This window comes from Pectinophora gossypiella, chromosome 29, assembly GCF_024362695.1.
Source record: "Pectinophora gossypiella chromosome 29, ilPecGoss1.1, whole genome shotgun sequence".
Lineage (NCBI taxonomy): Eukaryota > Metazoa > Arthropoda > Insecta > Lepidoptera > Gelechiidae > Pectinophora > Pectinophora gossypiella.
Genome location: NC_065432.1, coordinates 6,060,413 through 6,088,049, shown reverse-complemented (window position 1 = coordinate 6,088,049; position 27,637 = coordinate 6,060,413). Strand labels below are relative to the sequence as shown.

The 27,637-nt window shown below is 39.8% G+C and overlaps 1 protein-coding gene across 1 annotated transcript in view; it reads left to right on the top strand.

Moving 5' to 3' along the window:
- Window positions 1-3,653: 3,653 nt before the first annotated feature.
- Window positions 3,654-27,637, top strand: part of LOC126379710 (oxysterol-binding protein-related protein 8) — a 41,997-nt gene continuing 18,013 nt past the window's right edge. The window contains exons 1-7 of the mRNA XM_050028531.1: window positions 3,654-3,657; window positions 3,741-3,841; window positions 4,906-5,085; window positions 5,935-6,021; window positions 7,284-7,428; window positions 7,988-8,108; window positions 8,960-9,063. Of these exons, the coding sequence (XP_049884488.1) occupies window positions 3,654-3,657; window positions 3,741-3,841; window positions 4,906-5,085; window positions 5,935-6,021; window positions 7,284-7,428; window positions 7,988-8,108; window positions 8,960-9,063 (742 nt within the window). The remainder of the gene's footprint in view (window positions 3,658-3,740; window positions 3,842-4,905; window positions 5,086-5,934; window positions 6,022-7,283; window positions 7,429-7,987; window positions 8,109-8,959; window positions 9,064-27,637) is intronic.

Genomic DNA, 27,637 nt, shown 5'->3' with positions numbered 1-27,637 from the left:
TATATTTGTTTCTGCCATTACATTGTTTTTTGGAATAATAAACAAATATATAATAATATAAATTACATAAGCTCACGACTACATCCCAATTGGGGTAGTCAGAGGTACATCTATTGCGAGGTGAAATAAGTACCTACACCTCACCGAGCTTTCTGTTAGACCAACGTGATAGGTGAGCCGTATCGCCGTCTATAATGGTCGAGTCAACTGTGTTAGTACTCGCGGTAAACCAGCAAGCATGCATAAATTCTTTGATGAAAGTGGTAGAAGCTAAAACGTGTCTGGAATAAAACGAGTCAGGAATAAAACGTGTCTGGAATAAAACGTGTCAGGAATAAAACGTGTCAGGAATAAAACGTGTCAGGAATAAAACGTGTCAGGAATAAAACGTGTCAGGTATAAAACGTGTCAGGAATAAAACGTGTCAGGAATAAAACGTGTCAGGAATAAAACGTGTCAGGTATAAGACGTGTCAGGTATAAGACGTGTCAGGTATAAGACGTGTCAGGAATAAAACGTGTCAGGAATAAAACGTGTCTGGAATAAAACGTGTCAGGAATAAAACGTGTCTGGAATAAAACGTGTCAGGAATAAAACGTGTCTGGAATAAAACGTGTCAGGAATAAAACGTGTCTGGAATAAAACGTGTCAGGAATAAAACGTGTCAGGAATAAAACGTGTCAGGAATAAAACGTGTCAGGAATAAAACGTGTCAGGAATAAAACGTGTCAGGAATAAAACGTGTTTAGAATAAAACGTGTTTGGAATAGTCAGGATCGTAGTGCTTAAGTGGAATTCCGTGGTCACTGCCTACCCCAAAGGGAAATGGGCGTGATCTGTGTGTGTATCTGTGTTAGTAAATAAATAACTATACATATCTATTTGTTTTTCAGGAAAATACCACAATCCCTTTTTCCTCATAATTTATCCTCAACATTCCAAAATCGACGTCTCCTTATAACGAATATCTATTAATATTACAATATTAATTAATGTTTCTTGCCACTCCTGTTGCCTTACTATATCTGTGAGCTTTAAAAAGTTCTTTTTATGAAATTCTCCACGGTAATTATCTCAGGTGAAATCTAGTGAAAATATAAATAACATATTTTTATTAAAATAATGCATTACAATACACTTTAACCTCTAAATTAAATAAAGATATAAGTATATATTTTACAGAGTGACAAGAGAAGCACAATCGGCGGCCTTATTGCTGAATAGTAATTTGTTCCAGGCAACCTTAATACCTTTTTATGATAGAAATTCATTTAAGCACATCGACTTCCAATTGACTTTATCTTCCTACTCGGACTTCCGACTTATTCGACTCAAACGTCCGAGTTTAAAGATTAAATTATTATATGTTTGGCTTCCAATTGTCTTCTTAATTTTATCATATTTGAATTGATGTTTTTGACCTAAACGGTCTTACAGTGGAAATCATTGATCTGTCATTAAAATCATTAAATCACTCAACTTCACTACCTCATCTCCCGATATCCTTCATTCATTCTCCTGTTCCGACCCATCCGACTTTTTGTCCGACCATCCGAGATTTCACTGTCCGACTCTCCGACCTTGGCGTCCGAGACCTCGACTTACGCATCCGAGTGAGCGACTTGGGCGCGCAAGACCTTGACCAGCTCGACCTAGCCATCCGAGTGGGTGACTCGCCCGTCCGAGTTCCGGAATTGTCGCTCGGACTGTCCGACTCGCTCGTCCGAGTTCCGGACCTGTCGCTCCGAGTCGCTCCGAAATGCAGTGACACCACGATGTCGTCGTCCCCAGTCGCGGAGGCTGCGTCGCCGCCGTCGCCACCGTCGCCAGCCCTCCAGCTCCCTCCGAGGCAGTTTCACACGTCCACGCCTAATTACGTTGGAAAGGTAATAAACATTTTTAACACTAAAGGACAGAACGTCTAATGACGTTCCGATCCCAAGGTGTCATACTGTCTATTATGAACTATCAATGACCCATGATCTCTGTCTATGAAAGGGTTAATGTAATATAAACTTACGACTTCATCCCTATTGGGGTAGTCAGAGGTGCATCCATCGCAAGGTGAACTAATCATATCCCCATTTAAACGCGGTAAGAACCCGTTATTATGTGTTTAATTAAGGTGAACTAAGTACCCATACCTCACCTAGCTCTTTTTTCTTTTTTTCTTGCCTATTACATGACAATGTGATTTAGACATAGCTGGCGAGGACTGGGTATATGGGTGAATCTCAAAATTTGCAAGTTTGGTGGCGAAATTTCATATTATTTTTTCGTGAAAAATTGGGTTCCGACATGAAAAAGGAATTTTTCCATTCCCAATTTCCCCAATTTTTCACGAAAAAATTATATGACAGTTCGCCATCAAACTTGGCGCATTTTGATATTCACCCATATATACTTAGTCTGAATAGTTATCAAGTGGAATTTCCTGTAGGAAAATTCAGAATCATGGTCAAATCTTCAGGTTAGGTAAGCGGACTCTGCGAAAAACGCGATAGTTCTAGGGTGATGCTGTACTGGAAACATAATAACTCGATGATGGTAATGTTTCAGAAGCAACAGTCATCCTTGAATGTGATCCTTCCGCCGCCCACCGCCCCAGCTACCCCGCCCGTCTACGGTGAGTATTGCAGTAACCACGGCATACAAGAATGAAGATGGAAAGGCCCTAACGCGCACTTTGTTAACCCCCGACGCAAAAACGACGGGGTGTTATAAGTTTGACCTGTCTGTGTAAATGTGTCTGTCTGTGGCATCGTAGCTCCCAAACGGATGATCCGATTTTAATGCGTTTTTTTTTGTTTGAAAGGTATATCAGTCGAGAGTGTTCTTAGCTATGTTTGGTGGAAATCGGTTCGGGTCTTCAAGGTCATCAGGTCGTTTGTTAAGTGTGATAGGAATGTTACACGCTCAGTTTGCTTGCAAGCATATGTGGGGATAAGTTATTTTTTGGTTTTTAATAGGGTTTAGCATTTTAAACCTTTTTTTTGGTTTTATAAATATTTAGTTTTTTTCTTGAGAACCGCTGTCGGCGGTTCAACCCCACTCTCTTTTACTGCTACTCCTGCAAACAGATAACTACGATAGCTCTACTGCTTTTCAAATTGGGTCGTGTACAATCATGAGCAATATAATGTACCCACTTTAGGACTCTGTCGCACTAACATATTTGACATTTAGTGAGACTTACAGTTCAATTTGTCAAAGAAGTTAATGTGACATGGTACCAAAGTGTATACATATTAATGCTCGTGACCGAACAAGGCGAGAGATATGACAATCGCCTTCTTATATGAATAGCAATCTAATTCAAAGATAACAGTTATCTGCTTTTCCTGGGAATTTACCCGTTGTTAAAACTTAAATAGTAAGCCATAGACCTCATACAGTCATGAACAATATCATGCTATAAGAAGGCCAGGTATGCTCAATCCTATGACAAGCCGCCATTGATAGCCCTTAAGGTTATAGGTTATTGGCCAATGTAAAATTTTTAGACGGTCGTTTTAGATTTGTTACTTAAAATTGACGTGTGTTTCATAAATTTTATGCTTGTCGATTACCCGTCCATTTCCTTTTCGGCGGATAAGAAAATGACAGATATAACTTAAAATAAAATTAGATGGTGTTTACAGGAATTAGCGCCAATGTGTACGTATTTAAGAACTTACGCACGTATGAACGTAAGCTTATGTTATGGGTTATGACCTGACTGTCAACTCACAATACCATAGTTCCAGGCGAGCCGACTCTGACGCCGCCGCCGCGGTCCCCGGGCGCCGCCCCCGCCGCCGGCGACGCGAAAGCTCCCCCGGACGGTACCAGCTCCGATAAGGTAACATTGATTTTAGTTTTTACTACACTTAAACTTACACACACTTAGAGTTTTTTTTTTCGACGTGACTTATTGTAGATTTGCCGCAGATGGCATTAACTATCCACCTCCAGATCGTGAGCCTAACGCTCTAACCACTAGACCACGGAAACTGTTAAGTCACCATGTATTCGTCGATTAAACTTTCCACTTGTGACCATGTATCATAATACATCACACCATGAGTGATCATGTATCACTCTTATTGGTGTACCTCTCATGGATGTACAGCTTAGAGGTACAGCTTGACCGGTAAATCAAGCTGATTGACTTACCCGTCCTGACTAGTTTAAAAAAAATCCTGTTACAAAAAAAATGTAACATAATCTCACGAGTATATCTCAATTGGGGTAGTCAAAGGTACATCCATTTGAGGTACACCAGAAATCAGAATCATTTATTCAACGTAATTATCATGGATAAACTTGTTGAAGGTCAATGTAACATTTTTGAATTTACGTCATTTCGCAAGGTATAATGGCTGAGGAGAAGAAATGACAAGAAACTGCAACAGCAACACATCTTTTAAATCAATGAGGGTATACATTACAAGTTATTTAATAACTAGAGGAACACATTCAATACCAGACATTTTTATCATTTAGGTAGTCATCACAATTTTCATCAGCCTATTAAGGTCCCCACTGCTGGGGCACGGGCCTTCCCTATGGATGGATAGGGAGATCGGGCCTTAAACCTTCACGCGGGCCCAGTGCGGATTGATGGTTATTAACGACTGCTAATGCAGCCGGGACCAACGGCTTAACGTGCCTTCCGAAGCACGGAGGAGCTCGAGATGAAAACTTTTTTTGTGGTCAGCCATCTTAACTTGAACAATCGCAGACCGAGCGCGTTTACCGCTGCGCCACCGAGCTCCTCATCACCAATGAGTGATACATGATGACCCATGGCGTGATACATGATGACTCATGCTGTTATTGATTGTGATACATGGTGGGTGCCTTCCCACTTGCGTCATCAATCCCCATCCCATTATGTTTGGCACCTGGTTATGTTTGTTGCAGTCATCTGAGACCGCAGTGGGCGGCGTGTCTCGTACGCCCAGCTCAGCCGGCGCGCTCTCCCGGAAGGAAAGCTACAAGGCCCAACGTCAGCACTACAGGAGAGAGAAGAAACGGGCCGCGTCAGCTCTGCTCCACTCCATTGACGACCCCAGTGTGGTGGTGCTCGCTGACTGGCTCAAGGTGCGTACTAAAAGGTTCAGGATACTGTCGTACACATCACGCTGTTCTTCCCTTCTGTCAGGGTTATTACTAAGCCGCCAAAGACCCCTGACCAGACCTGAGTCATCGCATGTCACAGCTTAACGTGCCCTCCGAAACACGGATCATCTTACTTCATACAAAACACCTCGTTTTACACAGACACTACACATTGACGTTATCGTACACGCGCATCTCTGTGTGTGACGTCTGATGCCATAGGATTGAAGACTAAAGTAAGAGCGAAGCTATCAATTTTCTCACTTCCTCTAAAAATAGGTGTCTGTTTTTTCTTTTTCTTGGCTCTGCAATATACAATAATAAGATATTTCCTTTGGAGTGCGAAATACATACGTAAACTCACGCCTATTTCCCACCGGGGTAAGCAGAGACTATGGAATTCCATTTGCTTCGATCCTGACACACTTCTCTTGCTTCCTCCACCATCAATCGTTTAATACACGCACGCCGGTTCAGAGTAGATCGTACTGAACCTTTTCTAAGGACATCTCCAATTTGGACAATGTACGTCCTTCCACGTCTCCTTCTGCCAGGCCATCAACCTTCGTACTGTTTTCGTACTTAATCCTATTATCCTTCATCCGCTCTACGTGTCCAAACCAACTTAACATTCCCTTCTCAAACTTAGTCACTGTATCGTCTTTTACACCACATGTCTTTCTTATCACACTGTTTCCTGTCCCGGTTAACACGAGCCATGTCAGGGGCCTTTGGCGGCTCAATAGTAACCCTGACACCAGGGTTGATGAGGTTGGTAATCCACCTCACAACCCACACTATAGAAGAAGTAACTGTATACTTTGTTTGCAGGTTAGAGGATCGTTGAAGTCATGGACAAAGTTATGGTGTGTGCTGAAGCCTGGGCTGTTGCTACTGTACAAGAGTCCTAAAGCCAAGGTAATTCGGTTACTTTACTTTGTTATTTTGACTAGTAATGTGGGAATGTTCCTTGGCCCAATGAAGGACATTGGCCCCGATTCCTGCAGACACCTCCTAATTTTAAGTTATATCCGTCATTGTCTTATCGGCCCGAAAAGGAAAGGGACGGATGATTGACATCTGTTAATTTTAAAATGAATGAATAACCCGGGCGAATGAAATAGGCATCTCGCTCACGTGTAATCCGTTTGACGTGTGCTGTCAACTTAATTCTGTCTGATTATTGGCCAATATAAAATTTTTGGGCGTGCGTGTATGAAGCGATTGATGAATGTGGAGGAAGCAAGAGAAGTGTGTCAGGATCGAAGCAAATGGAATTCTATAGTCTCTGCTTACCCCGGTGGGAAATAGGCGTGAGTTTATGTATGTATGTATAAAATTTTTGGGAGGTATTTTTAAATTTCTGCCTAAAATTGACGTGTGTTCCATAAATTTTATGCCTGTCGATTACCTGTCCGTTTCCTTTAAGAATATGACAGGTATAACTTAAAATTAGATGGCGTCTGCAGGAATTAGCACCAATATGTAATTTATTTTTTGTCGTACAAAAACCGACAATTTTGAAGAATACATTTATGAATTTTTTTTGACCAATGATTTTCGAATTTGATTTCGAACTCACGTTTATATCATAAATTATTATCGCGTGGTTAGTGAAGGAAAACATCGTGAGGAAACCCACATTCCCGAAAAAGAGTTTGGGGGGTGTGCGACCTAACCTGTATCGGGCTGGGTTTCCTCTCCACGTTGGAAGGTCAGACAGGAGGTCGCTTCTGTATAAAAACCAGATCTGTTAAATCTTCAGGTTAGGTAAGCGGACCCTGTGGAAAACGTGAATTATTGTAGATTTGCCGCAGGTGGCATTACCTACTTGACCGGACAAATGAAGAGCGCTGAAGGCTCTCACCCGGTACAGGAACCCACGGTGCAAATTCAAATTCAAAAATATCTTTATTCAGTTGGTAACATAGTCACACTTTGAATCGTCATATTTTACATAACGAACGTCTCATCCGCCTAAAACTACTGCAGCTCACAACCTGTATAGCCGGGGAAAAGAAGCTGCAAGAAAAACATCGGCACAGGGCCCTAGACGTTCTTTTAAAAAAAATAAACATAGAATATTGTTATACAATTGAGTAATTTAGCTGCCTAATATCAATTCTCAGACAGGGCGTGTCTTGACCGGTTTTTTTTAAAATTTATCTTTGTACTTACAGAGTAGCCACTGGGTGGGCACTGTTCTCCTGACCTCGTGTCAGGTGATCGAACGACCCAGCAAGAAGGACGGTTTCTGCTTCAAGCTCTACCACCCGCTAGAACAGAGTATCTGGGCGCCGCGCGGCCCCCACAACGAGACTATAGGTAAGCCCACGGTTGGGATGTGGTGTGGAACTGCCAAGGTCAGTGTTGGCCTTGGTGTTTTGGGGTGCGTAGAGTCCTAGCAAGGAAAACGTGGGTAAACCATGTGGCAGTACTAATAAATAAATAAATACACCATGTATCACGATACATCATACCATGAGTCACCATGTATCACCGAGATTATGTATCAACTACTGATAAGCCCACTGTTGGGATTGGGTTTGGAATTGCCAAGGCCAATGTTGGCCTTGGGGTTTTGGGGTGTGTAGATTCATGGCATGGAAAAAAGTGGGATTGGGAACTATTCCCACTGTTGGGATTAGTAGGATTCATAGAGCAAAGCATCTGGGCGCTGCGCGGCCCACACTATGAGACAATAGGTAAGCCCACTGTTGGGATTGAGATTGCTCCCACTGTTGGGATTGGTGTGAAGATTAAGGCCAGTGTTGGCCTTGGGGTTTTGAGTTGTGTAGCGTCTGGTGAACGAATAAAGTGGGATTGGGAACTATTCCCACTGTTGGGATTAGTGACACTTTTGTGACTAATGGATGTTGTGTAGGAGCGGTGGTGCAGCCACTGCCGACCGCGCACCTCATTTTCCGCGCGCCCTCACAAGCCGCCGGACACTGCTGGCTCGACGGACTAGAGCTCGCGCTAAGATGCAGCAATGCTATGCTCAGGTACACATTGCTCTTGATTATTATTTAGAAGATATGAATGCATGGGATTAACTGTCTGAGAACTGATATTAGGCAGCTAAATTACTCAATTGTATACCAATATTTTATGTTTATTTTTTTTAAGAACGTCTAACGCCCTATGCCGAGGTTTTTCTTGCAGCTTTTCCCCGGCTATACAGGTTGTGAGAAGCTGCAGTAGTTCTAGGCGGATGAGACGTTCGTTATGTAAAATTGACGATTCAAAGTGTAACTATGTTACCTACTGAATAAAGATATTTTTGAATTTGAATTGAATATGTAAACATTGATTTACCACTACCGTAGATACACCACTTGATATAAAAATGCGGCGAAAACTTGGCGCTTGTTTAGCTATACATTCGTACACAGCGGTATATACATTCAATAAAATAGTGTCAAATTAAGAAAGAACGCATCGTCTTTTCACGTATATTAGCGCGTGGTGCTTCGTAACGCGATCAGGTTGTACTGCTACTCTGGAGTACTTCTTTTAGTGTTTTTTAAACTAAAATTGTTTACAGAATATATTGAGTTTGAAATTGAATTGATTGTAGACGGTGATACGGCTCACCTATCACGTTAGTCTAACAGGTGTGGGTGCTTTAGTTCATTTTGAGAAGGATGTACAGTCATGAGCAATATAATGTACCCACTTTAGGACTCTGTCTCGCACTAACATATTTGACATTTAGTGAGACTTACAGTTCAATTTGTCAAAAAGTTAATGTGACATGGTACCAAAGTGTATACATATTAATGCTCGTGACGGTACCTGTGTTACCCCAACTGGGGATGTAGTGGAGAGCTCATGAATGGGTGTTTGTGGGCAGGTGTTCAGCGTCGGCGGAGGCGGGCCGCGCGGCGGCGGCGGGCGCGGCGCCGGCCAGGGCCGACATCTCGCACGAGGAGCTCGAGAAGCACTTCAATGAGCACGGTGAGTGGAACACGCTGTCGCCATATAAGAAAAAGAATAAAGAACAAAATAAATTTATTGCCGGTAACAATTTACATCTGCTATATGAACTAGGTAATTATGAATATTACGAATACGGGCGAAAGGAAATGGCTCAGCTTGTGCTGCGATGGAGCCATGCTATGGCGCCATCTAGCGCTGGTTTTCAGTCATTTCCTCTTCCTGGGATATTGTGCAGAAGTAATTGTCAACGAGGGCTAGAGGACATTAAATAGAAACAGCAGCTTTAGGTAGAAAAAAGAAACAATAAAAAGGCAATCAAATAAAATTATAAGTAGGTACTCTTGAGTGTGTGTGTGTATGTGTATGCGTGTGTGTGTCTGTGTGTGTGTTATCACTGACCATATAGTTTGTGTTATAATGACCCATATCACTGACCAGCGGGCTTAGCACCGTAAGCGCGCGACTTTCTCGCCTCGACATACGTCACCCGTCACTCTCTCACAGTACTGCACAGAAAGAGACAGACGATCTCTGTCGCGGCGACAAAGAGTCGCGTGCTTACGGTGCTAGGCCCGCAGGGTGGTTAAAAAGGCCACATCGAAGCAATTCATCTCAGAAAGCAATATTGCTATTTGACATTTGTTTGCATTGCGCACGTAATTTTATATGCGCAAATGTCAAATTGCAATATAGCTTTCTGAGATGAATTGCTTAGAACTGGCCTTTTTAACCACCTAGCGGGCTTAGCACCGTAAGCACGCGACTCTTTCTCGCCGCGACAGAGATCGTCTGTCTCTTTCTGTGCAGTACTGCGAGAGAGTGACGGGTGACGTATGTCGAGGCGAGAAAGAGTCGCGCGCTTACTGTGCTAAGCCCGCTGGTGTTCTTATACCATGGATTTGACATAAGGCGATATACGAAGCGAATGTGGCAAAAGTAACGTTCTGGCAACACTCCAACAAACAATTGCGCCTGATGAAATCATAAAAGCAAATATTTCTTTCTAATCCTTCAGGCGTTCATGTCGATAATTTATTAAAGTTATAAAATTTCACAGTTTGTGTGTTTTTAACAAAAAAATAAATTAATAGCCCTCTTCGATATTTTAATACTAACATTTCCACGTATACATTATTGTTTCATATCCAAAATTATCCGTATTATCGAAGAAATAAACTATTGAAAATCTCTTGGGATACTATTTTTTATTTATATAAATACTATTTTTTATTTTTTTTATTTAATGACTAGTTTTTAAGGTTGTTTTTGTGACGTATTGTTATATTAATATTTACAATTAAATAAAGTAATTTATTTTTACTTGTAAATAAACTTTGTATTTTAAAGAATAAAAGTTAAAGGTTAGTAATATCTTAAAATAAATAGGTAGATAGCTAAAATGTTGGTGAGCGGATAAACAAATATTTTTTATTTATATAAATACTATTTTTTATTTATACATATAGGGATACAAATGTTATTTATTTCTTATACATTTATTTATATTAAATTCCGCCAAAATGGTCCTCTAGATAAAGAAATCAATTATCTTATACAAATTATTTCATAGTTTCAAATGCGTTCAGCAGGGCTAACACGCGAAACGTAATAAAATTATCAATCGATTCAATAAATTTTGTCGCAATCGATAAGTTTGTTTTTTCCCTAACATGCATGTCGCGTGATTTTGTTCGTATTTTGACAGAACGACACGACTTATTTGGGTTCACATATTGGCACCAATCGATAAAACGACGTAATTATATCGTCGGAATCGATAAAATGACAGTGACAAAATTTTATCACGTTGACAGTTTCTTTTCGTTTATCGCCTTAAAACTTTAATGTTTTTTTAGTAAAAAGTAAGTTACGATACGAATGTTTTAACATGTTACGGAAACCATCTTGATTTATGTTTAAGGATTTACAAATGATTTTACACTTAGCCATTTTAAAAACTGTAAGTTAACCACTTCTTTTTCTTATCCTTACCTCTCCCGTATTGCTAAAAATCACTTTACATTATCGCTAAATATAGTGCTAAAGTTATCTCAAGTGTCAACTTGTAGAACACCCACTCCTTTGATGTGTGTGTCGGATTACTCACCTAAGCGCTACAGCCCTAGCAAGCGAACATCAACCAACAAAAAACCAAGAAAAATCTCAAAATGGGCGCAATTCGTCGAGTCAATAGAGATTCTATCCAAAGACAAGGATACCTCGAGCGACACCCCAAGCGAGAACGAGAGAAAAGACCACTCATTCCTCGATTTCTTAAGAAAGAAAGAGAGCTTCGAACGTCAAACGCATACTACTTCAAGTGTCAGAGTCTTAACCGAGCCTAAGGCTAAAAAAATCTCATCAAAAAGTCTAGCGTCAAGCCCCTTGAAGTTAGAGAAAGTAGATTCGCTAGCGAAGAAGTCAGTTTTAAAATGCTTTGACCTGCCTAAGTTGCCTTTGCCTCTCGGAGACAAAAAGGTGAAAGACAAAATCGGATCGCCGGCCGGCATATTCGAAGACAATTTGTTCAAATTCATGACGTCTATGCCTAAACGCCGCAGTTCGACGCCGTCTACAACAAAATCTTTGACTTGCAAACGGATTAGCGAACTGCGGTCGTCTGGGGCGAAAACGGACTCGGAGAATGACGATTTCCTCAAATGCGAATTGCCAAAAAAGAAGAGGAGCCAGGCGATCTCCGCTTCGCCGTCCGAAGTGATTTGTACTACGCCTGACAATATAGTTATAACGAAGACAGCGCCATCTATCGAAAGGTTCCGGAGGTATAGCTCGTCGTCGACCGATGAAGCTTGCGACTTTGGGTTTCAGAGGTTAGTCGAGTCTTTTGAGTTACTGAATCTATAGCGATAAACGCTGAAGATAACGAGGGAAATCAAAAAAGTCGATATCTAATAGCTAATTGGCCACTTTTTGTTGTATTAATTTTCACGTAATTTTTACCCGACTGCCAAAGGGGAGGGTAATGTTTTTCGAGTGTATGTATGTCTGTATATCTGTTGGTTTGTGGCTTCATGTAGCCTAAACGGCTTGATGGATTTTGATGTATGAGGTGTCGTTAGATGCGTCTTCGTCACGGGAGTGTCATAGGATACAAGGCCAATAGCCTCGTCGTTTTTGTTAGGTTAGGTTATAGATTCTTGCAGACACGTCCTAATTGCTAGCACACAGGACCACAGTAACTTCAGTCATCATTGACCACGACATCTTGATCCAAACACCTTTAGCTACGCTCAGATCAAAACCATCCAAAAAACCTCCCACCCTAAACCCCAAAAATACCTTCTAGGCCGGTCTTCCCCCATACTCCGGAGAAGTATGGTCTTATAGACTACACGCGACTCCCCTCTGCGTGCTTCGAGGCGAAGAGGAGCGAGAGTCGCGGCGAGCGTGCGCTTGCGCAGCAGGGATATGTGGCTGGTATGACGGTCACTGGTGACTTGTACACTGACGGTGAGGGGTTTGAGGAGTGGTCCGTAGAGGTCGGCTTGAAAAGGAATTGTAACGGCTAGAAATTGGTATGATATATGCTTGATATCGGGATGGAATACTTAGGCTTGAAATTGGGATGAACTAAGCTTGAAATTAGGTTAAAATCTTCTTGATATTGGGATTAAATACTTAATCTTGAAATTGGGATGAAATAAGCTTGAAATCTGGATGAAATACCTAGGCTTGAAATTAGGATGAAATATGCTAGAAATCTGGATGAAATACTAAGGCTTGAAATAAGAATGGAAGCGGCTTAAAATTGGGATGAAATAAGCTTGAAATTGGGATCAAATACTTAGGCTTGAAATAGGGATAGAAGCGGCTTGAAATTGGGATGAAATATGCTTTTAATTTAGTTGAAATACTTAGGCTTGAAATAGGGATGGAAGCGGTTGAAATTGGGATGAAATAAGCTTGAAATTGTAGATGGCTCGCTTTTTTTGAATTCTATTTTTGTATTTAACTTGACTTGGAAAGAAAAACACCAGAGCAAGAAGATAAGATACCAAAACATTTGCAACATAATGAGAAAGATTCGCCACACCGCGGTGAAAACCACGAAAACGCCCTTTTGATAAATCAAATTCGTTTAAGATTTTTGTTAACAAAACCTCGCATTAGACAAATAAGTTTCAATTTGTGGTATCAATTTATCATGATCATCATAAACAGCCTATATACGTCCCACTGCTGGGCACAGGCCTCCCCTCAATCAACCGGAGGGGGTATGGAGCATACTCCACGCTGCTCCATTGCGGGTTGGTGGAGGTGTTTTTTACGGCTAATAGCCGGGACCAATTAACGTGCCCTCCGAAGCACGGAGTCATCTACTTTTTCAGACAATAAGGTGATTCAAGCCTGAAAAGTCCTTACCAAACAAAGGACAGTCTCACAAAGTGATTTCGACAATCCCGGATCTCCAGATCAGGCTCACGATCTAACCACTAGACCACGGAGGCTGTTATCATATGTTATATACACTTCTCACCAAAAAAATCGAAACACCTTGCAAGTTTACGTTTTGTCAGGATTATCAGAAAAATGTGTACATTTAGGAATAAATGTTAAATGTCGTTTAATAGTGAGTAATATGAGCTTATCAAATCTTAATGTTAATGTTCTAAATTTAAATGAATTTGTCATAGGTTTCGTATTTTGTTAAATGAGTCATTTTTATTCCGTATGGAGTATAAAGGAAATGGATAAAACAACACACGTAAATGAAAAAAAAAGCTAAAAAACGTTTATTTAATAACTTGTATTCCCTCCCCGAGCTCTAATTACTGCTTCCATACGGTTCTTCATCGATCGGATGAGAGTCACGATCACATGCTGTGGTATATTGTCCCATTCCTCTTGGATTGCATCTTGCAGCTGGCTAAGTGTTTCTGGGGCAGGATCTCTTGCTCGAATTCGTCTCTTTAATTCATCCCACAGATGTTCAATGGGATTCATGTCCGGGCTTCTTGCTGGCCATTCCATAATAGAGATATCGACTTCGTTAAGATAATCTCGTACGACGCCCGCGGTGTGAGCCCTAGCATTGTCGTGCATGAATATGAAGCCGTTGCCAATAAAATGTGCATAGGGCATCACATGAGGCTCGAGACACTCTTCGACGTACCGATGACAGTTTAGTGCAGGCAGACGTGGCCCAGACACGAAAGCAAGCTCTGTCTTACCGTCGGCGCTGATTCCTCCCCAAACCGTCCACGAACCGCCACCATAGCTGACCTTTTCTTCAATGCAGCATTGTGCATAGCGTTCTCCGTCTCTTCTGTAGACCTTGTTCCTTCCGTCGTTACCATACAGCATAATTTTACACTCATCAGAAAAGAGAACTTTGCTCCACTGTAGGTATGACCAATTTAGGTGCTCACGTGCAAAGTTAAGGCGCGCTCTTCGATGGTCTGCAGTTAATTTCGGCCCATTTGCTGGCTTATGCGGTACCAGTCCACGATCCTTCAACCTTCTTCTAATTGTAGAGTCACTTACAGCCACCCTTCGTACAACACGAAGCCGCTGCTGCAGTTGAAAAGCGTTAAGGCGTCGATTTCTTAAAGAAGTTGTTACAATAAATCGATCATCTCGCTCAGAAGTGACCCGATTCCTGCCAGATCCTGAACGGCGCGTGAACAAACCAGTCTCCCGATAACGTTTATAGACTCTATGAACAGATGACAGGCTTAGATGCAGTCTTGCAGCCACAACACGCTGACTAAGGCCAGAACCCAGCAATGCCACAACTTGGGCGGCTTCTGTGGGCGAAGTATCCATACGTTTTAGAAAAAAAACCTTTTTTCAGACGTCCCAAAGTCACAGTATTGAAATAAAAAACAAAAAGTTTAAGGATAGGCGCCAGTTTTTAGTTTTTAAACGCTAAATGTACTCCAACCCTAAACACACATTTGTCTCAAAACAGTGATTCATTTAGTTTATAAGATAAACATATGAAATTCTAATTTTGAATTTAGAATTTTCGCTTATTACTGTAATGGCCAAACTGCCAGCTATACATTTATGTATTTTTTTTTATCGTATGAATTCTTTTTTGTGTTAAATTCGGACAGAAACAATGAAAACGGGAGTGTTTCGATTTTTTTGATGAGAAGTGTATTATAGGTAAGCCTGAAAGCTGAAATGAGGTTTTGTTGAAGAAAATAACATCATAGGTTCATCATCTCCCTAGCATTATCCCGTTTTTCACAGGGTCCGCTTACCTAACCTGAAGATTTGACAGGTCCGGTTTTTTTACAGAAGCGACTGCTTGTCTGACCTTCCAACCCGTGAAGGGAAAACCAGCCCAATACAGGTTAGGTGACATATCTCTGAAAATGCATTTCTCGGGAATGTGGGTTTCCTCACGACGTTTTCCTTCGCACGTGATAATCATTTATGATCCATACGTGAATTCGTAAATAAATTCGACTATTATTGGTTTAGGCCTGTGCTTCGAATCTGCGACATTCTACCAACTGGGATACTATGGCTCACCATAAGAAACAAAAAAACATCAAGTGATTTTTTTCAAAAAGGCGCTTCCATAGGTTTCGCAAGGCGACGATATTGACCGTGTGACAAACCACTTCACACATGCAAGGCAAACAAACTCCTATTTGTTCATGTGTAGAGGTTATAGTTATTTGTTTGTTTAGCATCTTGATGTTAGGGTTCGTGGCGAATGTATGATAATTTTGTTTAAAAATGTTGTGTGACATTTTCAACCGCTGTAGATTACTGTGTATAAATCTTTTTTTTTGTAAATAATAAAAAAAACACTAAATTTTTTATGGATTTTCCACCAGGAAATTCGACTTGATACCAATTCAGAATCATGGTTTCAATTCTAAATCATCCATACTGTGTTTAATATATTTTTTTAAAGTATAGAACTGAAAATAATAAAAAAAATACACTAAAATTTTCATTAATTTTCCATCAGGAAATTCCACTTGATACAAATTTAGAATCATGGTCGAAATCATCCATACTGTGTATAAATCTTTTTTTTTTAAGTATAAAACTGAAAATAATAAAAACGCAAAAAATTTCATGAATTTTCCACCAGGAAATTCCACTTGATATCAACTCAGAATCATGGTCTGAATCATCCCTCGAAGTTACGGTTCGTTACGGTGTCACTAACACCCATCCGTACCTATATGGCTACCTGTACGCTTGTGCGGAGCGTAACTTGTAGGTGAAAATAATCTAAAATAAACATAAAAAAACATGAATTTTGCGACGGAATTTCACTTTAAATAAACTCAGAATCATGAGCTGAATCATCCCCCTCAATATTCGATAGGATGTCACTAACACCCTGGGATATAACCGGGTAAGTGCCCTCACCGCTCCCCATTTGCCCGGCCAAGTAGTTAATGCCATCGACGGCAAATTTACAAAAAGTCACGTCAAAAAAACCTAACAAACCTGTATGTGAAAGTACTTTTGTCTCTGCCTACCCCATTTGGGATTACTGGCGTTCATTCGTGCATTCCTCTCCGCTATTGTGTTACTTACTATTTATTTAAAACAACAATAAAACATTATATCGAAGTACATTATAACCTATTTAGTATCTACGTATTTACCGCCATTATCGTAACCATATGGTACGCCCATGCGCGCGTAACTTTTTAAAATTCAGTCTTTTATCGAACGCGCGCGCGAATGGGTGTTTTATCATACACGTTATAGATAACACACGATGCTTTAATAAAAGTAATACGTTTTTTATTAGATAATTAATGTGTGATTGTGTTTTAATGTGGTTTTAAAGTGTTTATGATATGTTGTGATGTCATTAAGTTGTGAAAATGAATGTGACAGTAATATGAAATAAAAAAAATGCATATCCAAGCATTTTTTTTGCACACAAGTTATATGAAGAAATATGAGTTGGTACCGAACCCAGGTTTATTGTTAAGTAGGCATATAATTCAAACTATCTAATAGTTACCTGACTGCGTAAAAGATAAATTATAAAATGCTAATCTTGAAATAGAAGCCAGTCTAAGATGATCAAAAATCAGTATCATTTTACTTTTCGACTTATTTTCGAATTTTATTTATGAATTAAGTAACAATGAGTACGACGTTTGACCACTTTTGTTTATGACGTCATAGGACAAGTATTTCCATAAGTCAAGGAAAACACCGTGAGAAAATGCGTTTTCGTAGGTATGTGACCTAACCTGTATTGGGCTGGATTTCCCTTCGCGGGTTGGAAGGTCAAGGCAGTCGCTTCTGTAAAAAACCGGACCTGACAAATCTTCAGGTTAGGGCTGACCCTGTGAGAAACGGGATAATGCTAGGGGCGATGACGCGTATCTGACAACACACGTATCACGTCTGTAACCCTAAAGGGGTAGGCACAGGTGTATAGATACACCCACTCTGCGCCAGCTATATTTTTGTCCCATATAATAATAGGTGGCGAGCCTATTGCTATTAACCGGACACAAATCTTAGTAGATAAACATTTCAACAACAACAACACAATACAACTCAACAACAACACCACAACTCAACAACAACAAACAACAACAACTCACACATACACACACACACACACACACACATTACACACATTGTTTGTTTACACATTATTAGGGAAGTCAAGGAATTGGCCTTCGATAGACTGGAATGGAAAATGCTACACCGACAAGAGCGTGGCTTTTAAATTGATGATGATACACATTATATAAATACATATATTTATACACACATACATAAACATACATACAAATAGCCTATACAATATAAGTCACACGTAAGTCGCGCGTTCGAACAGGGTTATCACGAATACACGTAAGTTATTTATAACTAAAACATCTTGAAATAGCCTCTTGAAAAGTATATTTAATGCTTGCAATACAGATGTTAACCAGACATGCATAGACAACATAAGCTCACGACTATATCCCAATGGGGGTAGTCAGAGGCACATCCATCGCAAGATGAACTAAGTACCCACGCCTCACCGAGCTTTCTGTTAGACCAACGTGATAGGTGAGCCGTATCGCCGTCTATAATGGTTGAACCAACTGTGTTAGTGAAAACTGACATAACATAAACATAAACAGCCTATATACGTCCCACTGCTGGGCACAGGCCACCCCTCAATGAACCGGAGGGGGTATGGAGCATACTCCACCACGCTGCTCCACTGCGGGTTGGTGGAGCTTGCCTTGGTGGTTGGGTTATGCCTAATTAAAATAGGACAAACAACATTATGCGAAAAAAGGGTCTCTGTTATTGTTATGTGTGTTTAAAACGTGTCTGAAACACGTAACATGCAAACACAATTTATCTTATCTGTGTTACTCATTGCTTCATTGTTTGGCCGTGCTTATCTCGGATTAGAACTCTTGTCGGTTGTACGGCGACCTTCCTCTGTAATCACTGAGCACACACGCTTAAGTTGCTTAGCGGAAAGTTTACGGCCGATTGCGAAAAAACCAAGATTTTTAAACATAAAGCGGGGTAAACAGAGACAGATATTACTATTAACGTCTGTCATTTTACGAATCTGTCATTTTGCGTTTTTGTCATTATGCGCCTAAACCATATCAGCATCATTCATTCAACGTAATCATCATGGATAAACTTGTTGAAGGTCAATGTAACATTTTTGAATTTACGTCATTTCGCAAGGTGTTATGGCTGAGGAGAAGAAATGACAAAAAACTGCAACAGCAACACATCTTTTAAAAACCAGTGAGGGTATACATTACAACATAACATAACAAATACACTTCTCATCAAAAAAATCGAAACACCTTGCAAGTTTACGTTTTGTCAGGATTATCAGAAAAATGTGTACATTTAGGAATAAATGTTAAATGTCGTTTAATAGTGAGTAATATGAGCTTATCAAATCTTAATGTTAATGTTCTAAATTTAAATGAATTTTTCATAGGTTTCGTATTTTGTTAAATGAGTCATTTTTATTCCGTATGGAGTATAAAGGAAATGGATAAAACAACACACGTAAATGAAAAAAAAGCTAAAAAACGTTTATTTAATAACTTGTATTCCCTCCCCGAGCTCTAATTACTGCTTCCATACGGTTCTTCATCGATCGGATGAGAGTCACGATCACATGCTGTGGTATATTGTCCCATTCCTCTTGGATTGCATCTTGCAGCTGGCTAAGTGTTTCTGGGGCAGGATCTCTTGCTCGAATTCGTCTCTTTAATTCATCCCACAGATGTTCAATGGGATTCATGTCCGGGCTTCTTGCTGGCCATTCCATAATAGAGATATCGACTTCGTTAAGATAATCTCGTACGACGCCCGCGGTGTGAGCCCTAGCATTGTCGTGCATGAATATGAAGCCGTTGCCAATAAAATGTGCATAGGGCATTACATGAGGCTCGAGACACTCTTCGACGTACCGATGACAGTTTAGTGCAGGCAGACGTGGCCCAGACACGAAAGCAAGCTCTGTCTTACCGTCGGCGCTGATTCCTCCCCAAACCGTCCACGAACCGCCACCATAGCTGACCTTTTCTTCAATGCAGCATTGTGCATAGCGTTCTCCGTCTCTTCTGTAGACCTTGTTCCTTCCGTCGTTACCATACAACATAATTTTACACTCATCAGAAAAGAGAACTTTGCTCCACTGTAGGTATGACCAATTTAGGTGCTCACGTGCAAAGTTAAGGCGCGCTCTTCGATGGTCTGCAGTTAATTTCGGCCCATTTGCTGGCTTATGCGGTACCAGTCCACGATCCTTCAACCTTCTTCTAATTGTAGAGTCACTTACAGCCACCCTTCGTACAACACGAAGCCGCTGCTGCAGTTGAAAAGCGTTAAGGCGTCGATTTCTTAAAGAAGTTGTTACAATAAATCGATCATCTCGCTCAGAAGTGACCCGATTCCTGCTAGATCCTGAACGGCGCGTGAACAAACCAGTCTCCCGATAACGTTTATAGACTCTATGAACAGATGACAGGCTTAGATGCAGTCTTGCAGCCACAACACGCTGACTAAGGCCAGAATCCAGCAATGCCACAACTTGGGCGGCTTCTGTGGGCGAAGTATCCATACGTTTTAGAAAAAAAACCTTTTTTCAGACGTCCCAAAGTCACAGTATTGAAATAAAAAACAAAAAGTTTAAGGATAGGCGCCAATTTTTAGTTTTTAAACGCTAAATGTACTCCAACCCTAAACACACATTTGTCTCAAAACAGTGATTCATTTCGTTTATAAGATAAACAAATGAAATTCTAATTTTGAATTTAGAATTTTCGCTTATTACTGTAATGGCCAAACTGCCAGCTATACATTTATGTATTTTTTTTCTTCGTATGAATTCTTTTTTGTGTTAAATTCGGACAGAAACAATGAAAACGGAAGTGTTTCGATTTTTTTGATGAGAAGTGTACTTTATTGCACAAACAGGAAAAAACAAAATACAAAACAAGAGAGAAATAGAATTAGTACAATAGGCGGCCTTATTGCTAAGTAGCAATCTCTTCCAGGCAACCAACAACAAGTTAACAACAACAACCACCAACCACCAACATTACAAGTTGTTTAATAACTAGAGGGACACATTCAATACCAGACATTTTTATCATTTAGGTAGTCATTGGCCCCGATTCCTGCAGACACCGCCTAATTTTATTTTAAGTTATATCCGTCATTTTCATATCCGTCGAAAAGGAAAGGGACGGATGATTCACAGCTCTTAATTTTAGGAAGAATGAGTAAATGAATGAATAACCCGGGCGAATCAAAAGGTACGTCGCTGGTATGCAATCCGTTTGACGTGCTGTCTACTTAACTATGTCGGGTTATTGACGGGTGTAAAATTTTTAGACGGTTGGTTTAGATTTGTGCTTAAAATTTACGTGTGTTCCATAAATTTTATGCTTGTCGATTACCCGTCCCTTTCCTTTTCGGCGGATAAGAAAATGACAGATATAACTTAAAATAAAATTAGATGGTATTTACAGGAATTAGCACCATTAATCTTATAATAAGCTTTTTTACATAAATTAATTTTCTGACAAATTTAAAATATTAAAATATTATCTGGTATTTCACTTCTCTTGCTTCCGGTTCCGGTTCTTATTTCAAGTATTTTCAGCATTTTGAAGCTAGTGAGTTCAATTCCGATTATGATATCGCCCGAGTCGGTTTTCCCGACAAATCAACACATCTCAACCACCTAACAACCTTCAAACAGCGAAACATAATACGTTTATTTTTAGCTAAGTTCATTTCTGCTCAGCTTGAGCCATCAAGATAATATTGCACATACAACTGTGTAGTTTTCTAGGTCAAAGATAGATTATGAAATTCTGATTACTAGAATAGAATAGAAAAAGTTTATTATAAAAGGACGCCACACACAAAAAAAAAGACAACAACATCATATCAAATTTCCACTAAAACAATACAAAACAAAGACAAAAAATAAAGAAGACAGATCTAAAGGTGATAAAAAACGTTTCCTTTTTTCTATTTAACTTATATAAGTAATGAATTTTAATAAAAAATGTAGTCATAATTAAACCGACAGAGGGATTGTGTCCTCTAACATGATGGACTAATGTTATGGGCGATAGGCTGATCCCTTATCACCATAAGGTTCACCATATCCAGCTTACGACATCGTATCAACAGTGGCTGCAAGTTGTCTTTGATTACTTGTGGCTCTGCCCACCCCATTAGGGATTACGGGCGTGAGTTTATGTATGTATGTGGGTTGTTCTTCTTTTTTATCGACAATGATCTGTCCTTCGTTCTGCTTCTGATAAGTTATGTTTTAGAATTTTATTTCATGTTTTGATTGTCCAAAAATATAGTTATCTTATTATACTCAAAATACAAGCAAAATACTAATCGGTTCCTCAATTAGTTATTAACGTAGCTTGATCGTTTTTCACAAAATTATGTGACAGAGTGGTAAATTGAAATGCTGTCTCCGATGAAAAGGGCCACTCTGTCACAATATTTTTTGGAATGCGCCTGCAAAGAAAAGTATGTTACCAAGATAAAGAGAACCACTAAATAGTCCTCTACAGACACATCTTTATATGATGTTTTAAAATATTTATTGGCCCCGATTCCTGCAGACACCGCCTAATTTTATTTTAGGTTATATCCGTCATTTTCGTATCCGTCGAAAAGGAAAGGGACGGATGATTCACAGCTCTTAATTTTAGGAAGAATGAGTAAATTAATGTGTCGGGTTATTGACTGACGTAAAATTTTTAGACGGTTGGTTTAGATTTGTGCTTAAAATTGACGTGTGTTCCATAAATTTTATGCTTGTCGATTACCCGTCCCTTTCCTTTTCGGCGGATAAGAAAAGGACAGATATAACTTAAAATAAAATTAGATGGTATTTACAGGAATTAGCACCATTGTCGTTATAATTTTAAAGATGTTAAATCCGATAAATCGAGAAAATGTCTTTTTATTGTCGATAAAAAAGAAGAACGACCCATGTATGTATGTATTCATAATTTTGACATTTTATCACGTTTTTCTATGACGTGAACAGTGGCTGCAAGTTGTCTTTGATTACTTGTGGCTCTGCCCACCCCATTAGGGATTACGGGCGTGAGTTTATGTATGTTTATGTTCTATGACGTCTCATAGTAATTTCGTGTTTTGACGTTTAGTAAATAGTAACTGATTTCACGGACGGCCTCCGTGGTCCAGTGGTTGAGCGTTGTGCTCACGATCCGGAGGCCCCGGGTTCGAATCCCGGTGGGGACATAACACAAAATTCACTTTGTGATCCCCAGTTTGTTCAGGACATTACAGGCTGATCACTCGACTGTCCGAAAGTAAGATGGTCCGTGTTTCGGAAGGCAAGTTAGGTCGTTGGTCCCGGTTGCTACTTACTGATGTAAGTGCGTAGTCGTTACATGAGTCATGTCAGGGGCATTTGGCGGCTCAATAGTAACCCTGACACCAGGGTTGATGAGGTTGGTAATCCACCTCACAACCCACACGATAGAAGAAGTATATATGCTTCTGCCATTGCATTGTATTTTTGAATAATTATTTACAGTCATATGAGCAATATAATGTACCACTTTAGGACTCTGTCGCACTAACATATTTGACATTTAGTGAGACTTACAGTTGAATTTGTCAAAAAAGTTAATGTGACATGGTACCAAAGTGTATACATATTAATGCTCGTGACCGTACCCGAGTAATGAGAAAATAGGTAATTATCACGTTAAATCTTTACAGCGCCATCTATTTTGTTTTTGGGGAACGTAGTCTGGAAAGTCACTTATTGAAAATGATATAAACTACTCTATTGTTCTTTATTCTGTGCCATATGGTGGCGATATGATGTGATATTAAAGTTCACGCGACAGTATCGCGGTCAAGGCGACAGAAACGATTAGACAACCTGAGTTTATATCGTGTTTCTGCACCACACACGTATGAGTTGTGCGTATTTGCTAGCTTGTCACATAACTAGTAATTTGACTTACATACATACATAACATAAACAGCCTATATACATCCCACTGCTGGGCACAGGCCTCCCCTCAATCAACCGGAGGGGGTATGGAGCATACTCCACCACGCTGCTCCAATGCGGGTTGGTGGAGGTTTTTTTACGGCTAATAGCCGGGACCAATTAACGTGCCCTCCGAAGCACGGAGTCATCTTACTTTTTCGGACAATCAGGTGATTCAAGCCTGAAAAGTCCTTACCAAACAAAGGACAGTCTCACAAAGTGATTTCGACAATGTCCCCATCGGGAATCGAACCCGGACCTCCATATCGTGAGCCTAACGCTCTAACCACTAGACCACGGAGGCTGACACACATTGGCCCCTTATACGAGAACTTACGATTCCAAATTGATATGAAAAAGACATACCATACAATAATACTAATATCTTTATTTTGTACCATTAAAGCCTTAAATATATGACAATATTAAAAACAACATTCACGAGAAATACAAATAATTGAGTGTGTGGACTGGTCAACGATGGTGGTGGTGTCCTTTATAAAAGGGCCTTTATAAAGGGCCTTTATCATAATATCATCTACATACATACATAAACTCACGCCCGTAATCCCAAATGGGGTGGGCAGAGCCACAAGTAATCAAAGACAACTTGCAGCCACTGTTGATACGAAGTCCTAAGATGAATATGATGAACCTTATGGTGATAAGGGATCAGCCTATCGCCCATAACATTAGTCCATCATGTTAGAGGACGCAATCCCTCTGTCGGTTTTTACGACATGCCCGGGAAGACAAGCAGCTGAACGTGTTCTATGTTTTTTATTTGCTCCCAGAACAGCATAGAAGCATAATATCATCTCCCTAGCACTATCCCGTTTTTCACAAAGTCCGCTTACCTAACCTGAAGATTTGACAGGTCCGGTTTTTTGGCGACCGCCTGACTGACCTTCCAACCGTAGAGAAAACCAGCCCAATACAGTTTAGGTCACATACCTCCGAATATGCATTTCTCGGGGATGTGGGTTTCCTCACGATGTTTTCCTTCACCGCTGAGCACGTGATAATCATTTATAATCCAAACATGAATTCGAAAACAAATTCGACTGTTTAGGCCTGTGCTGGATTCGAATTTTTCAAATATTCTTCCTCTCAGACGACGCCCTGAGCCGAGGTTCGCGCCCAACTGGGCACCCTCAGGCCTGTTGTCTTAAACGTTGTACCGGGTGAGAGCCTTCAGCGCTCCCCATTTGTCCGGCCAAGTAGTTAATGCCATCTGCGGCAAACCTACAATAACTCACGTTTTTTTTTAAAAAAAAAGCTGGATTCGAATCTGCGACCTCAAAGTAACAGGCAAGCTCTACCAACTGGGCTACCATTACCTAGTGTATGGTATCGTGTAACAGCATCCGTGGTCCAGTTCATCTTACAATGGATGTACAGTCATGAGCAATATAATGTACCCACTTTAGGACTCTGTCGCACTAACACATTTGACATTTAGTGAGACTTACAGTTCAATTTGCCAAAAAAGTTAATGTGACATGGTACCAAAGTGTATACATATTAATGCTCGTGACCGTACCTCTGACTACCCCAATTGGGATATAGTCGTGAGTTTATGTTATGTTGGGAGTGTCACATGTTTTTTGTTAACTCTTGCGCAACACCAATTAGCAGTTTAGTACAGAGTAGGTAGGTACTAATGATAATTGACGAAGTCAACTATGATAAACAAGTATTAGGATTCAAGGACACTTAAAATATCACTATAGAAATAGTATAGAATAAAATATTCAAAATTCTAGATCAGGTAAATTAAATTTACCTTTTTTGGGGTTATGTATACGTTTTTTACAGTAGTTTTAGGCGGATGAGACGTTCGTTATGTAAAAATTGACGATTCAAAGTGTAACTATGTTACCTACTGAATAAAGATATTTTTGAATTTTGAATTGAATTTGAATTTACAATAAAATACCAGATAATATATAGAATTTGTCAGAAAATAAATTCAAAACTCATGTAAAGCTAACTTTATGTAAAAAAGCTTATTATAAGATTAACGATTGCCTAAATGATAAAAATGTCTGGTATTGAATGTGGTCCTCTAGTCTCATTGATTTAAAATATGCGTTGCACCTTGCGAAATGACGTAAATTCAAAAATGTTACGTAGACCTTTAACAAGTTTATCCATGATAATTACGTTGAATGAATGATTCTGATTCTGAATAGAATAGAATAGAATTTATGATAAAAAGACGTTATTCATAATATTTTTTTAATTTTTTATTATTTTATTTTTTTTAAACAAATCCTACATTTATTCATTTTTATTCATTCATTTTTATTTTGACGAAGCTTGTGCGGATTTTATTATGTATGAATTGAATATGCTTTCCCTTATTTTATTTTTTTTAATATGAATGTTGGTACTGACGAAGCCTGTGGTGGATTTACATTCTGTTTTTTTATTTTTTCGAAAGGTTTAGATATTTCTTTATTTAGTAATCAGAATTTCATAATTTATCTTGAACCTAGTACACAACCCATAACTCACCGACACGTCATGGCCGGCCATGTTACCGACAAAATATGATAGATACGTCAAACAATAAATTCTACATACATGTTAATTACATAAGTTGTGCACGTCTGTAATTGGTGCAAACACTAGTACTAGCCTTAAGAAAGTTTTATTAATTGTTGTTTGTTTGTACTGTTGATGTGCCTAATAAAAAAAAAAAAGAAAAAAAAAAAAAAAAAGACACCGGGACTGAGCACCTCCGGCTCGTGAGCACATCGCTCAACTACTGGACCACAGAGTCGTCAATGATTTGAATATGTAGCCGGCTCTGCATGGCCTTCGACCAATAGCCGTATGCCGTCCATCTACGTAGATATAATTTTTGTATTTTTTTAATTTTTTTTTTTTTTTTTTTTTTTATAATAATAATTATATATTGTTTTGCATTTATACACATCACCAGCCCATTAACGTCCCCACTGCTGGGGCACGGGCCTTCCCTATGGATGGATAGGGAGATCGGGCCTTAAACCACCACGCGGGCCCACTGCGGATTGGTGGTTATTAACGACTGCTAATGCAGCCGGGACCAACGGCTTTACGTGCCTTCCGAAGCACGGAGGAGCTCGAGATGAAAACTTTTTTTTTTTGTGGTCACCCATCCTATGACCGGCCTTTGCGAAAGTTGCTTTACTTCAACAATCGCAGACCGAGCGCGTTTACCGCTGCGCCACCGAGCTCTGCTTCGCATTTATACAATACAATACAAAAACGCTTTATTGCACACACAAACACAACACTAAAAACAATTACAAATGTGACAAGAGAAGTAAAATCGGCGGCCTTATTGCTATATAACAATTTCTTCCAGGCAACCTTAGGGTTGAATGAACTTGCTACATATTGGAGACGGGGACGGTGTAATATAGGTATAAGTAAATAATATTGCAATATAACTTAAAACGATCGAGAGGCATACACATAGATGCAAACATACTTAACACTTTCAAGGACAGAGCGTCTAATGAAGTCGCGATTCTAAGGTGTCATACTATCTATTATAAACCATCAATGACCCATGGTCTCCGCCCGTGAAAGGGTTAATATATTTACACACATACATACAATACACGCATATACATACATAACTGATTATATAAATATATAAGCTAAAGACCGAAGCAAATGGAATTCTATAGTCTCTGCTTACCCCGGTGGGAAATAGGCGTTATGTATTTCCAGGCTTGACTCACCTGATTGTCCGAAAAAGTAAGATGATTCCATGCTTCGGAGGGCACGTTAAGGCTATTAGCCGTAAAAACACCTCCACCAACCCGCAGTGGAGCAGCGTGGTGGAGTATGCTCCATACCCCCTCCGGTTGGTTGAGGGGAGGCCTGTGCCCAGCAGTGAGACATATATAGGCCGTTTATGTTATGTTATGTATTTATGTACTTATTAGCTAAAAATTCGTATCGTTTATTGGTCGGTAGCTCGATATAATTCGCGGCGCGCGCGGCGCTGTTGTCATGCAGACCCGGCATCAAACAGCAACTTTACTATCATTAAAGCAATTCCCTCCAATCAAC